General features: G+C 36.8%; 1 protein-coding gene across 1 annotated transcript; it reads right to left on the bottom strand.

The window, feature by feature from the left end:
• Positions 1-11715: 11715 nt before the first annotated feature.
• LOC130563613 (lysozyme g-like) lies at positions 11716-13527 on the bottom strand. Its single transcript, XM_057349291.1, has 5 exons — positions 13427-13527; positions 13243-13326; positions 12942-13138; positions 12553-12691; positions 11716-12040 (listed from the first exon to the last, which is right to left on the bottom strand). Exons 1-5 carry the CDS (start codon positions 13428-13430, stop codon positions 11907-11909), a joined length of 558 nt encoding a protein of 185 aa, XP_057205274.1. The 5' UTR covers positions 13431-13527; the 3' UTR covers positions 11716-11906.
• Between the last annotated feature and the right edge of the window lie 1120 nt (positions 13528-14647).

The raw sequence follows: 14647 nt of genomic DNA, 5'->3' as shown, positions 1-14647 counted from the left end.
ATGTAAGAAGTAGAAAGTACAGGTATTTGCGTAAAAATGTAAGAAGTGAAAGTAAAAAGTCGTCAGAAAAATAAATAGTGGAGTAAAGTACTGATACCAGAAAAATCTACTTAAGTACAGTAACGAAGTATTTGTACTTCGTTACTTCCCATCTCTGGCCGTAAATATGAATTAAATATTACAAAAAGTTATCTAAACACCAACTTGTTACTTGCTTCATGACTGGTGCCGTCAAGAAGCGATGTGAATGTAATATAATAAAGTTTAAATACCTTTTCTTATATACCTTATTAATATGTGGGCACAAGCTGAAATACCTCACAACAACTGTTGAAGTTTAAATGTTACCTTTTGTAATTATGTTGATTCAGTTGGAAGGAAATTGACACACACTTGAAATACAATTTTAACTTTTGGGGTGACATTTATTTTTTGACAAACACACATATATGCAAACAGATTAATTTAGATGAACTGTATATGCAAGTCTTTTTCATTCCACCCCCCTTTATTCCACTGAATGGGTACCAACTGTGTTCTGTTAACAACATTCTTATGTTTTTATAATTTCTTCAAAATGTCTTTTGTGTTCTGCACAAGAAAGTCATAAAGGTTTGAAATGACGACAGAATTGTCCTTTTTGGGTGAACTATCCCTTTAAAGCAAACATTTTCCGAAAATATCTACCCTCCTGCGACAGCTTTGGTAAATGAGATGGATTTTACAACTTTACAACATTTAATCTCTTTAACTATGAAAAATATGTGAAACATTACAGTGTACAATACAATCACACGTACACAATATACAACTAACAGCACTGTTCAACTGCAACTGTAGCAAAATGATAAAAGTGTACCTGAATACAATGATAATTATTTTTATATTGCAGTATTTTATTGTATTACAGTTGGTTTTAATGCGGGATGTGTTTTCCGCTTTATATTTCAAATGAGTCTTTTAGATGTAAAGTTGTGTCAGGTGTGAGGGGTTTGATCTCTGAGCTGAATCCAGAGCAGCACGACCTTCTTCTGTCATATTACAAGACCTCAAGCTGTGGAGAATAACAACATACTCTTCAGTTCAGACACGCAGACCAGATTCTCTTAAAAAAAATCTTGTTTCATTTATCTTTCATATCATCTATTCTCATATTTTTTTCATGTAGACAGTTCATTTCATTTCATCATGTCATGTCATGTCATGTCTGTTTATTTATTTGGTAAGCAGTCATGTAATAAACAGGTCCATGTACAAATCAATAATATATTGACCAATTAGCATTCAGGACCAGAACTGAGTTTCATAATTCGCCATCATTAGGACTACCTGCCTTGTTATTAGTTGGCCATTACCCAAAAATTGATATGAATTTCATTATAGGGAAAGCGAGTATGAAATGGCATAAGAGTCTAAGACAACACATATAAAAACAGTTTAAATGGACTGACACTAATGTACTGAAACAACTTACTTCAGTTTCTCCAGTTTACATTGAGGATTCTGCAGTACAGTAAAGAGCAGCTTCACTCCCGAATCTCTCAGATTATTGTAGTTTAAATCCAGATCTCTGATGTGTGAGGGGTTTGATCTCAGAGCTGAAGACAGAGCAACACAACCTTCATCTGTGATACTACAAGAACAAACACACTGTTTTGTCTCTCTTCTTGTTATCATTTAGGGGTGGTTTCTGCGGGGCTTAAGACTAGTCCTAGACTAAAATAAATGTTAGCCTGTCTAAACTGAAAACATCTTGCATGGCCATATCTTAAAATACATAAGTGCCACTGTTTTGTCTCAAAATGTACACAAGTCAAGTTTTTTTTCTGTATTGCATGTTTGTAAAAAACAGTGCTTGAAGTGGAAAAAAAAGGTTCCGGTACTCTCGTGCACGTTGCCATATGCAAGTAAAAAAAACAATATTTGGACGTTGCTGGTACAACATATTTAATAACTAAAGCAGCGGTCTTCAACCGGGGGTCCGCGGTGGAACTGCAAGCGGTCCATTAATTACCGTTTACTCACAGGCAACTTTTTGTTAAAAATGTAAAGCATGGGTACATAAATATTACAACCAATGTTCTCTTTAAGCTGCGCACGTGCGCGGCCGCGCGGACTCATTGCAATTTTAACCTGCGTGCGGACAAAAACATCCATTCAGGCAGCGGAAGCAATCAATGGAAGAAACGTTACATCTGCGTCATAAAAACCGGTAGGGTTAGAATCAGTGCACTCTCTGCCTCCCTTACGATAAAAGTACGTATGAAATGAGTTGCGTGCAAATAAAGTGCATTCTCATATGTGACCCTGGACAACAAAACCAGACTTATGGGTCAATTTTTCGAAATTGAGATTTTTACATAATCTGAACAAATAAACTTTCTATAGATATATGAGTTGTTAGAATAGGACAATATATGGATGAGATACAACCGTTTAAATATTTGGAATCTGAGAGCGCAAAAAATCAAAATATTGAGAAAATTGCCTTTTAAGTTGTTAATCAGGGGCACTGTGGCAGACCATCCACTCACAAAAATAAAGTTTTTATATATTTAAGGTTGGACATTTACAAAATATCTTCATGGAACATGATCTTTACTTAATATCCTAATGATTTTGGCATAAAAGAAAAATCAATAATTTTGACCCACACAATGTATATTTGTCTTTTACTAAAAATGTTCCCGTGCTACTTAAGGCTGGTTTTGTGATCCAGGGTCACATATGTTTCTAAACTTCTGTCCAAATTTGTTAAAGCTGTAAAGCGCTAATTTAAAGCCAAATGACACCACACCTCTTCTGCATTGTAAACTCTGACAGAACTATCGTACGTGTTTAAAATCAATGAAACGCGCAACGTGTAGTACTTGAAGTTGCCCCGAAAATAACGCAGACTCATTGCATCATGTTGCTCTCCTAGTCTGACATGATGCTCTGCAGAAAAAAAACTCGTGTTAATTTTTGTGTAACAGCAGCGACAATGCTGATACACTAGAAATACAACAAGCTCAGAATTATAAAATAGCAGCGTGTTCTGCGACACACAGAGAAGCGGAAGAAAAAAAAGAATGACACTTAATAAAACGTCCTGATTTTACAGAATGCATAAAATCTGCACTAATTTCTTTCGCATCCAGAGCGAACCCTACCTCCACTAGAATAGTCTTTGTGCCATTAACCAGGGTCAGTCATCTCATTGAAGCCTTAATAAAAACTAAGGTTGAAATAAATGTTTAATTGTCCATCTCACAGTAAAATGAAAATGTTTGATGCTGAAAATCCCTTAAAACAATCAAGCAATCTATATTAAAAACAAAAATAATACACAGACAAGTACTTAGCCTATGTGCAACAATAACATAATAGTGCTAATGTAATGTCTTAACATAATATTGCTGTGACAATAGGGTTGTTTCCAAGGGTGTAGGCTAACTTTGGTTTGAGAAGTGGGGGGGACACAAAATGGGGGAAAATTTGAATCCTATCACAAATTAAAAATACCTATGTTTTGCGTTGTTTTTGATGGTTTAAATTGATTAAACCATGAAACCAAAAGGTGTTTTTATTGTGTAGCAAAAGTTGATGTTCATGAAGGGGGAAAATGCGAGTATTGATTGAGAAACGGATGAAAACATGGCTTGTAAACCTGAATCTGCGGTCGGAACGAGACGAGCCGGATGACTTTCTAAAATGCTTAACGAGGTTTAACGTACCTAAACAACGACCAGGGAAGCCCACGTTTCTGTCAAGCCTTGTCATAAACACTAACTGCTATTAAAAGAACAAGTCCTTATTAAACGAAAAAAGAAATAAATCACGCGTTACGCGTTTCAAATTTATATTAAATTCAAATCAAAACCACATGATTAAAAACAATCTTTCAGTGACTCGAGAGCACATTTCCACCATCGCGCCGAATCGTTCTCCTTCGTTCCACTCCGTGCCGATCCTTGCCAGCCGGTACGTATTGGTCGTGTCGTGTCGAACCAGGCTCACGTGGAAACATAACTGTAACCGTTTCAGACTGTGCTTAGAACGATTCGGCGCGATGGTGGAAAAGCGTCCTGCTCGGTCCTATTCTCCGTGGCGATGACGGCGTGTGGTTAAAAAATCATTACAAACAAATTTGAAAGTCAGCTAGGGACGAACGGGATTTTGAAAAGTGAGGGGGACATGTACCCCTGTCCCCAGTGGAAATTACGCCCCTGGTTGTTTCTATTTAAATAGCTCCGTTTACACATTTAGTATAAGGGGGTCCCTGCTCCATGCATCTCTCATCTAAGGAGTCCTTGCCCCGAAAAACGCTGAAGACCCCTGTACTAAAGGAACCATTTGCCAAACAACTGATTTAATAATGTTAAATACAAATTTGACCAAAAAATTGTAATTTCCTTCCCTGTGATAATAGTTCTCCAGTCGAATTCTTCTGTTCATTAAATCCATCATATACACCTGGTCATATTTTATGACTTTGATGCTATATACTTATATGTTATGTTTTTATGTCAAGTCGAACAAATTTAAGTCTTACATTATGTGATAAACCACCTAAGTTTCATTTAAAACAGCAGAATTCGCAAAAGATAAGTAGTTTGCATCTCTGAAATCTTACCAGTCATCATTTTTTATTGTAAAACCGTTAGGTTTGTTCAGAGCCATTGAGAGAGTCGCGTCAACGGAAGTTAAAAATTTTCGCGTGTCACATGATCCATTGAGCCTTCAGATAGTTCCAGGAAGTTATGTTTTCTCTTTAAATGCTTTATTTCTCTCATTTTTTATTCATTAAATGACTTACGTCTTTAAATGGGTTAAAAGTTCGTCACAATCAGTCTGTTTTGCTGCAGCTCCATGCGTTACTATTAACTTCCTGGAACTATTGAGAGGTCATGAACCGCCATTGCTGTGAAAAAACTGGTCCATTGGAGTCAACGGAGTTGACGCAACTTTCTCTCTCGATAGCTCTGGGTTTGGTATGTTTGCCTTCTCACATCTCACTACACAGTCACAGTCATTAGCGCCCGCCTGCAGACTGTCTTCTTCAATTTGATTGGCTGAAATGCTGCTTGGGCTCTGTAATTTGATTGGCTGGAATTCCGTAAACTCTGTTCAAGATTCAAGATTCAAAGAAGCTTTATTGGCATGATAATTTTTTTTTACATTGCCAAAGCACATTAAATATAAACATGCACAGATACAGATGAAGATAAAAATAAAATAAAAGTATATAAGTATCTATATATACATCTCAATATAAACAGAAAAAGAGCAAGGTATTGGTGAAAGTTCTCAGTGAGGGTGACAGGATCCTGTCATAGTGTCAGTTTGTGTGTGTTGTGTTGTTCTGGTTGTTCTTTTGTCATGGCAGGACTTGACATATCTTGCAGCCAGGTTTGAGTTTCTTGAGTTTTCTCCCAGTATGTATGAAATCTTGTCCTTTTGTTGAAACTGGTTAAAGTCTTTGTGGAAGTTTGTAGAATGTCTCTCTGATGTAAAAAGTGCAGCTCTGTTTCCACTTGATTCTGTGTGCAGTGTGGACACAGTCGCTCTTCTCTAGGTGTCCATGTCTGTCTTTGTCTGCCCGTCTCTACCGTACATGGTCAAGACTTTTCTTAATTTAGGGTCTGATACGGTTGTGAGGTATTCTGCTAGTTTATATTCTCTGTTTAATGACAGATAGCACGACCTGCTCATAGCATCAGATAAAGGTAACATCTCACTCCTAGTCCTGCTCGACCTTAGTGCTGCGTTCGATACTGTAGACCATAAAATACTTCTAGATCGCTTACACAATTATACCGGTATTCAGGGACAGGCACTACAATGGTTCAGATCTTACTTATCAGACCGACATCAATTTGTCCATTTAAATGGGGAATCATCAAATCTAACGCAAGTAAATTATGGATTACCTCAGGGATCGGTTTTAGGACCCTTGCTATTCTCCATATACATGCTGCCCCTTGGAAACATTATTAGAAAACATGGAATTAGCTTCCACTGTTATGCAGATGATACTCAGCTATATATCTCATCAAGACCAGATGATTCCTTCCAACTATCCAAATTGGCAGAGTGCATCGACGATATAAAGCATTGGATGACTTGTAATTTCCTTCTTTTAAATTCTAATAAAACAGAAATATTACTTATCGGACCAAAGACACGTGAGCAGAATATTTCGGATTATGACCTGCAAATTGAAGGCTGCACTGTTACTCCAACAAATACAGTTAAAGACCTTGGCGTTATATTAGACAGCAACCTGTCATTTAAAAATCACATCTCAAATGTCACAAAAACAGCCTTCTTCCACCTTAGAAATGTTGCCAAATTGCGAAATATTTTATGTGTGGCTGATGCAGAGAAGCTCATTCATGCATTTGTGACCTCAAGACTTGATTACTGTAATGCACTGCTTAGTGGTTGTCCTGCATCATCAATAAACAAACTACAGTTAGTTCAGAACGCAGCTGCCAGAGTTCTAACCAGGTCCAGAAAATACGATCACATAACCCCAATGTTATCAACCCTTCACTGGTTACCCATTAAGTATCGTATTGACTTTAAAGTTCTTTTAATTACTTATAAAGCCTTAAATGGTTTAGCCCCTACCTACATAACAGAGCTTCTACCACACTACAACCCATCACGCTCTCTAAGATCTCAAAACTCCAGACTTTTGATAACACCTAGAATAACTAAATCCACCAAAGGGGGTAGAGCTTTCTCATACGTAGCACCTAAACTCTGGAATAGCCTCCCCGATACTATTCGAGGGTCAGACACACTCTCCCAATTTAAATCTAGATTAAAGACACATCTTTTCAGCCAAGCATTCACTAATACATAGCTAATGAACAGCAGCTACGCTAATTATTCTCTTTCTGTTTCTGCCCTCGCCTCGGGATGCCCATCCCGAGGTAGGGAGAGATTCCGCCAGGCCCAGATGAACGTCATATGCCCATCCACAACTAGAGATTACGCCAGCTACATCGGAAAATCCCGTGCCATCCTCCTGCGAGAGCCTGCGGACTGACTGACCATCCAGCTCCATCCAAGGCAATTCCATCACCACCCAAGAAAAAGGCGACCATCTGGCCGGCCCAGCTCAGACAATTCCATCCCCAACCGAGAGCAAAGACGGACTACCTGTCACATAAATGCTAAATTTACAATACTTGGTATTTAATGCTAAACTTACATCACACGACAGCAGTTTGAAGTTATGGCTGCACTCAGTGACTTTGATTGGAGGTAGCTGGGTGGGTGTTGTGGGGAGTGGGGGGGCTTGTTGGTTGTGGTTCGGGGCGTTTCATTTGTTGGGACTGTGTGGGTCTGGTCTGGTTGGTCTTGTTTTGTGGTCGATGTCGGACAACAGAGGAATAAAGTTAATTATGCCATTACTACTTTTCCCTGGTTGTTCCTCTGTTGTCTGTTGTTGATCGCGGAATGGGACCGGGTTGGACCTGCACGGTTTCGGCGGGTGGGGCTTCCTGGGTCGCGGCTCGTGGGCTCTCCCTGTTCTTCGTGGACGTTGCTCGGTGGCTTTGGTCGGGGTCACTGAGTGCAGCTATGACACGTCAGAGGAGATCTGGCCCTCCCGGCTGAGCCTGGTTTCTCCCGAGGTTTTTTTTTCTCCATTATTCAGCATTGGAGTTTGGGTTCCTCGCCACAGCAGAGCAGTGCAGTGTTGGCTTGCTCACCGGGAGACTGCATTTATTTATTTATTTATTCATTTATTTATTAGATATTATTTATTATAATGATCTTGCTTGGTCTATAAACACCATGCACTGTGCTGTGTTTTACCTTTCTGTGTTTTTCTTATTTGCTCCTGTAAAGCTGCTTTGGAACAATGCACATTGTGAAAAGCGCTATATAAATAAAATTGAATTGAATTGAATTGAATTCCAATTTACTTTGCTGACCTGTTACTTCTGTCCAGTGTTTGAGATGTTTCTCTTTTTGTGTTTTTATCATTTGGTTTAGTCTGGCTGGGGTTTGGGGTTGCCTTGGGCATGTTTTGGGTTGTAGAGTTAGTTCTGAGATCAGTTGGATGAAGGGGCTTCTCTCTGGGTTGAGCTCTTGATGGCTTAAGGCTTTGTGATGGAGTGTCTCTGTATCGCTGTTCTTAAGGTGAGTTTTTTTGCTCTTTTTTTGTATTTTAATTATTAGAGGATATAGACCTAATTCTGCTCTGCAGGCGTTGTTTGGAGTTTTTCGCTGTACCCGTAGAATGTTTTTACACATTTCTGTTTACAGAGTCTCTATTGGGTGTTTGTCCCATTTGGTGAACTCTTGGTTGGTGAGAAGGCCCCAAACCTCACATCCATACAGCGCGATTGGTTCTATAATTGATTTTCAGCCAGATTACAGTTGGGATGTCAATTTTGATATTCTTTTTGATGGCGTAAAAAGCTCTTCATGCCTTGTCTCTCAGGTCATTCACAGCCTTGTTTAAGTTTCCAGTGTTATTAATGTTTATACCAAGATATGAGTAGTTCTGGGTGTGTTCTAGGTGTGTTTAATTTGAAACTGTGATGTTGGTTTTGGTGTCTGGGCCTTTTTTGGAATATCATGATTTTAGTCTTTTTAAGGTTAACTGATAGGGCCTGATAGATGTTGCTGTAGACCCAATTTTGTGAGTGACAGCAGCACCAGATCATCCGCAAACAGAAGAGAGAGGTTCGTGCTCTCACACATCAATATGGAGGTAATTTCGCGCTACAATATCGCGCATAAGCATGGCGCAAGCACGCCATAAAAGACTGACATAAAATTGGCTTGATGTTGGACATTCGATATTTGTGAATCTAGGGACCGTCAACAAAGTGACATTCTCGTTTCTAATGTCAATAACATTTAAAGGGAAAACAGTCATAAAGCAGTGCATGAGAGATTATTGACAGCACGATGCAATTTGTTTCTCTTAACACATACAATTTAAGCATATAATGTGTATTTGTTGTTTTATTATAAAACCTATATAATGAATCTTCAGTTTAAGATAGACTTATAGTATAAATCATTTAAACGTGCTTTTGTGGTTTGGTCACATGATCAATTTTAATATTTGTTTTCTTGAAACTTTCTCAAGCCAAACTGTATTTATTTACATGTATTTACTGTATTTATATAAACAAACACACTGTCAGTCTAATTAATTGATGGCGTATTGTGTGATGATTACAAAGCATTCTACATTTAATAAAAAATAGGTTCATGGTTTCTAGTTGTGGCTTGTGGCCTGGATGAGTGTGGGATTTCCCGGCCTGAATTTGTGTCCTAGTTTGGCCCTGGTTTTACTTACCACGTGCGGTTAATGACCGGCATCTTTTGGCGCTGGGACCGCTTCATCTATCTGTTTCAAACTATCTGCAAATCCAGCATTATATCCACCGTTTGTATAACATTCCTCACCGAAATGCAGTGAACAAACAAACACATTTGAACTTCGCGAACGCAGCGCATTGATGGGCGTGCTCTGTCTCTCGCTGCAGCTGGTTATTGACTAGTTGACCATGTCAAGCATGAGAAGCCAGCACGTTTAACATAGTAAAGTCAGAATGTATGAAACACCAATGAACCACCCCTTTAAAAGCGGTACACGCACTATAAATATATCTATAAATATATATATATACTTTTTGTTTAACTTTTAGACGTCACCCGAGTGCTAAACTCCATTAACAAGAGCGAAATATTTAATCAAATCATGTGAGCATGAAAGAGAAAACAGAGTTTAATAATAATTAAATTATTCTGCCTGTTTTATTACTTCACTCACACCAGTAAAGAAGGCGTACGCATGGTCCCATAGTGGGTTTGGTGGCGAGACAGCGCTGACTAAATATTTAGACTGAATTTTGTTTTACATTTTTTGATTTGAGTTGAATTTTACAAGAAGGTGTTTATTATACAATTATCACTCATTACAAGTGCAAATAACACTAAAGATGTGGATCTAACATATGATATGTAGTGAAATTAAATGTGTGTGAGGCATCAATACTTAAAATCTTTCTTCTAACATTTACTTTCTGCAATCTGACTTGAGTTCAGGTCACGGTGAGTTAACTAATAAAGTTGAATTAACTGAAAATAGGCAACCAAGAAACTTACATTTGTTCAAAGCATTTTTTTACAGCTGAATAAAAAAAGTGTAATGAATATAGTAATCAGTGCATGTGTTGGTATTTAGTGAAAATAGCTGCAAATAGGGCTGCTTCACCACCTCTCCTGCTTAAACCCATTCAAACAGACTAACAAAAGTGACCGAGGGGAGAGCCTCAATCCAACCCACCAGCCCAGGAGAGGCTCGATCTCGCTCGACCATGATTGACGTCACCAACTGGTATTTATGACGATACTAACGGTATCATTAAAAAATTCCTTTAACGTTGAGATTCATGAGTCAGATTTTTTTTTTATTATACACATTATTGGCCGAATGTAACTCGACACACAATTATATTTATAAATGAATAATAAAAACATCACCAAAACGGATGCCAGACCAAAAACCTACCTCATTAATGATTCAAAAAACAGTCCCCAATATCATCAGGTATATCGTTTATATCGTCAGGTTCTCTATTTGATATTAATTCAAAAAATTATTTTATAGTTAACTCTTGTACCTTAAATTAATGTTTCAAGAAACTTAATTACTCAAAAAAAAAAGATTTTATATGACGTTTATTAAACTAAATTTACACATGCGATATATTTGATTAGCGTACAAGCGAACACATGAATTGATGACCGTTTGATAAAAAAGAGGGAACTAATTTCCAGAAATTTTGTTAATGGTTCAAAAATTATTAACATAAACAAAAGTGAATTGGTAGTATTGTTGACTGTCATTGACTTTAAAAGCAAGCTACAGAAACAAAGGTGTCTTCCTTACAAAAAATAAGTTAATTCAAGTGTGCTATTAGCTTACTTCTGTCAAACTAAAAATATATTTATAGTTCAGTATACTTTTTAGATACTTCTCAGAGAAACGTTTAGTTGTGTACTCAAAATTTGATACAAATATGATTCAAAAGTACACTTTTTATTTTAAAATGAGGGTCAGTTTTGTCCCAAGAATTGCAATAGACTTTCAAGTATACTAGTACTGAAAGTATAGAAGTATAAAAATATACTTGAATTTCCTTACGTATACTCAATAAAATGAAATGAAGTGTTTTAAGACAGTGTGAGAAAACACAGATACAGGCAGTGCAAAAGACTAAATTAATTTATCAGTAGTCATTCAGACACACACCAGTTGTCTTGACTGAAATGATTTATCATTTTTGTTCTGTTTTGGCATGAGAATCTTGATAACTGTCCTGCAAATCAGATAAATAGTGCCATTCAAGTCTACACAACCCCATCAGTTCTAAACCAACATGTTGTTTATTATAGTGCCACCTTATGGTCAAATCACGTAACATTTGGAACACAGCCTTATGAAGATTTCAATTCTGGTGAAAGGCAAAAATGTCATCAATGGATTTTGAAAAAATGGACAAAGCCCATGAATCATATATAAGCAGCATGTTTATTAGGAGCAAACCTCAAGCACCTATAAAGACTTAACTTGTTTATTTTTAAAGGACAGAATACAGGTCAGAGGAAGATGTTAAAAATGTAATAATGAAAAAAGAAAACGTATGAATAGAGGAAGTAAAGAAAAAGTGAAGTAAATACTTTGCACAAGACTGTAATTACACATTTTTTTTATTTTTCTCTTTAAATGCTCAAAAACTGGTATAAGATAAACAAATAACAAGCAGGGCTGGATTCAACTGATACCATAACAGGATCTTACCATAAGATAATATTTAATGCATAATCAAGTGTATATTTTTTAATCAATTTTTTTATCCAATTAGATCAATACCAGCTGTTCTTCAGTAACCCTTTCCATTGTACCACTTGGCTCTGGCAACAACATCATTAGCATAATCATCCCCTGTGGTGCCAACGTCCATATTCTGATATGAACGAACATTCCCCACACCTGCGTTGTAAGCTGAAATTCCTCCTGAAACAGACATAATACTACAAATGAGACATTGTACTATAAATGAGTTTAAGATCACTAGATTGACTGAGTGATGACTTTAATCTAATAACAATAATTTATCAACATTTGTTATTTTACACTTATATATTGTGAATAACGTGAATACGTTTTTTTGGGGGGGGGGGTATTCAATTAACTTTATATATATTTTTGTCATAGAATAACAGTGGAAATGTTCAATAGCTCTTAGTAGCTACTTTAAGGCGGCTATTGACTTGAAATAAACCTAACCGGAGTATTTATCATTGGAGTAAAAAGTGTGAAAACTGGTCCCTTCTATGTAACTCAATTAATATGCTAATTAATTATATTCATATTCTTAATCAATCAATCAATTAATATATAAAAAATAATAAATGTAAGAAAAATGTTCATTAATGAAGAAAAATGTTCATTAATGACAAAGAAGCACTTTTGTGTTCTTTGCATATGTTTTCACAGAGTACGCAGAGTTAATAAGGGTTGATGACCTTTAAAGCATTGTTCTTTTGTCCATTTGGGAAAGTTTGCTGTGATTTGTTTAATCGAGTTAATAAGTATTTCAGTTCCTTGTGTGAGATGCTCCTCACTGTCCCATGTGCCTTTGAGACTATGATGGCGTTTGTCAACCTAAAAGAATCCGAAGTATCAAAGAGAACAGCAAAAATATTTGTTAATAAACCAGATCAGATCAATAGGGTGCGCAAGTGGTAAACTTCCAAAATGGAAGCTAGAGAAAATCTAATTGTTAAACTGTATTCACACAAAAACTGAATTTATGAATTTAAAAGCAAATATTATTAACTTATAACTCAAATCTCAAGTATACCTGTTCTCAACTCTGTATTTTCAAATAGGACACACCGTTCCTCATACCAACCTGCATGAGGCCAAACCCATTGCCATGGTCACCCCACCCGTCCTTCAGTACAGCTCCAGCTCTGGACTCTCTGGATATGATGGCGGCGATCACAGCCGGCTCCATTTGCTTTGCTTTGCCAACTTTGATGATTTTACTCTTGTATTTCTCCATTCGGGCCAGATCATTCTCAGCCAGTTTTTGAGAGGCTTCAACACCTTTAACAAGAATAAAATGAATGTTAACAGAAACTGTAATGTTGTGCATATATATCTGGCTATGTGGAAACTAATAAAAAATACACTGAGTTAAATTTCCATACCCTTAACAGTTAATTTGTCCTGTCTTGCTGTCATCTCTGATGCTCCAGTAGTGTCTATTTTCATGATGTCTCCATAAATACATGCTGGTAACAATAAAAATCCCCTCAGTAGATGATTAAAATATACAGAATAGCTTCACTTTAATACTGATATTAAGATATATAAGAAGTAACTTTAACTTACCCATGGTGACTCAGAACTGCACTTGATATGAACAATCACTGCAGTCAGACTGTTAAACAGTTTCTCTTTTCCCTTTCTCTCAAGTTCTTCCTGTAAGGTGGGGCAACACCATTAGAAAACAATGCAGACATTGCAAGATTCTTGACTGAGTCACAAGCCAGCGAATCAAAAGTAAGCAGGTCTTTGCATGTATAGATTCAGCTGGCAGATTGTGTTCAGAAAACAGACCAGGGGAGGAGGAAAAGAGGGAAATAAAAAGAAAAATACATAGGAGGAAGTAAATAGTAAAAGTGAAGTACAGTACTTTACGCAGTACTGTAATGTCACAAATTAGGCCTCTGTCACAAAATGGCTTAAATATGCCGACAGATAAGAACAACACAGAAAGTGTGACCAAGTCTCAAAATAATGAAACGTTAACAATTATGAATACCATATTATTATTATTTTATCAGCAAATGCTTACATGTTTGAAGCGGTACTGTGTACTGTAAAATGTGTTTGTCCTGGCGTTAGATCCACAAAATTGTGTAACATCTGTTGTCTGATCAGTTATAGTTATTTTTATTACAAGTGAGAGAGTAAATGGATGGCCTTTTTAAATCTTGTGGACAACAAGGGCCTTGAAGTCAAAAAGGCTAGGATCTATTTGTTTTTTATCCTTTAAAATGAGCTGATTTTTGGTGTATGTTTACACAAAACATGTTTATGTGGAGATTTCATTGAAAGACAATAGTAGGCTACCAAACTTTCTTTTAACATTTCACCTATTTGTAACTGTTTTAATCTGTTCGGTGTTCCCCTGTTATTTTGGATTTTTAGGTTACTTCCTGTTTGTGTACCATATTTGTAGTCTTTTGTAGTTTTTCGTGTTAATTAGTATCCCCAGGTGTTTCTTGTTTCCTTGTTATCCCTTTTAGCCCTAGTGTGTCCTTTGTTTGGTGTGGGTCTCTGTTGTTACGTTCCTGTTCAGTTCTTGGATTACCTTGGTTTGTTTTTGTCTTTGTTTATGTCATTAAATTCAATACTGCACGTGGATCTACTCTCTGTCCGGTTCCTCTATGTTACAGAAAGACCGAAAACCAAACAAAGGAAACACTAGGGCTTAAATACACTGGGATAACAAGGTAACAAGAAAAACCTGGGGAACTAATTAACACGAAAAACTACAAAAGACTATAAACATGGTACGCAAACAGGAAGTAACCTAAAAGTCCAAAA

The sequence above is a fragment of the Triplophysa rosa genome, linkage group LG13, assembly GCF_024868665.1.
Source record: "Triplophysa rosa linkage group LG13, Trosa_1v2, whole genome shotgun sequence".
Lineage (NCBI taxonomy): Eukaryota > Metazoa > Chordata > Actinopteri > Cypriniformes > Nemacheilidae > Triplophysa > Triplophysa rosa.
Note: the sequence above shows the minus strand (reverse complement) of the source record. Positions and strands in the feature narration are given on the sequence as shown.

What these genes read in the sequence shown, in the direction of transcription:
- LOC130563613 (XM_057349291.1), bottom strand. An exon ending in GGACAAATTAACTGTTAAGG is followed by an intron (nt 13,139 to 13,242) that starts GTATGGAAATTT and finishes TTCTTGTTAAAG; the next exon opens with GTGTTGAAGCCTCTCAAAAA. An exon ending in AAAAGAACAATGCTTTAAAG is followed by an intron (nt 12,041 to 12,552) that starts GTCATCAACCCT and finishes TGTCTGTTTCAG; the next exon opens with GAGGAATTTCAGCTTACAAC.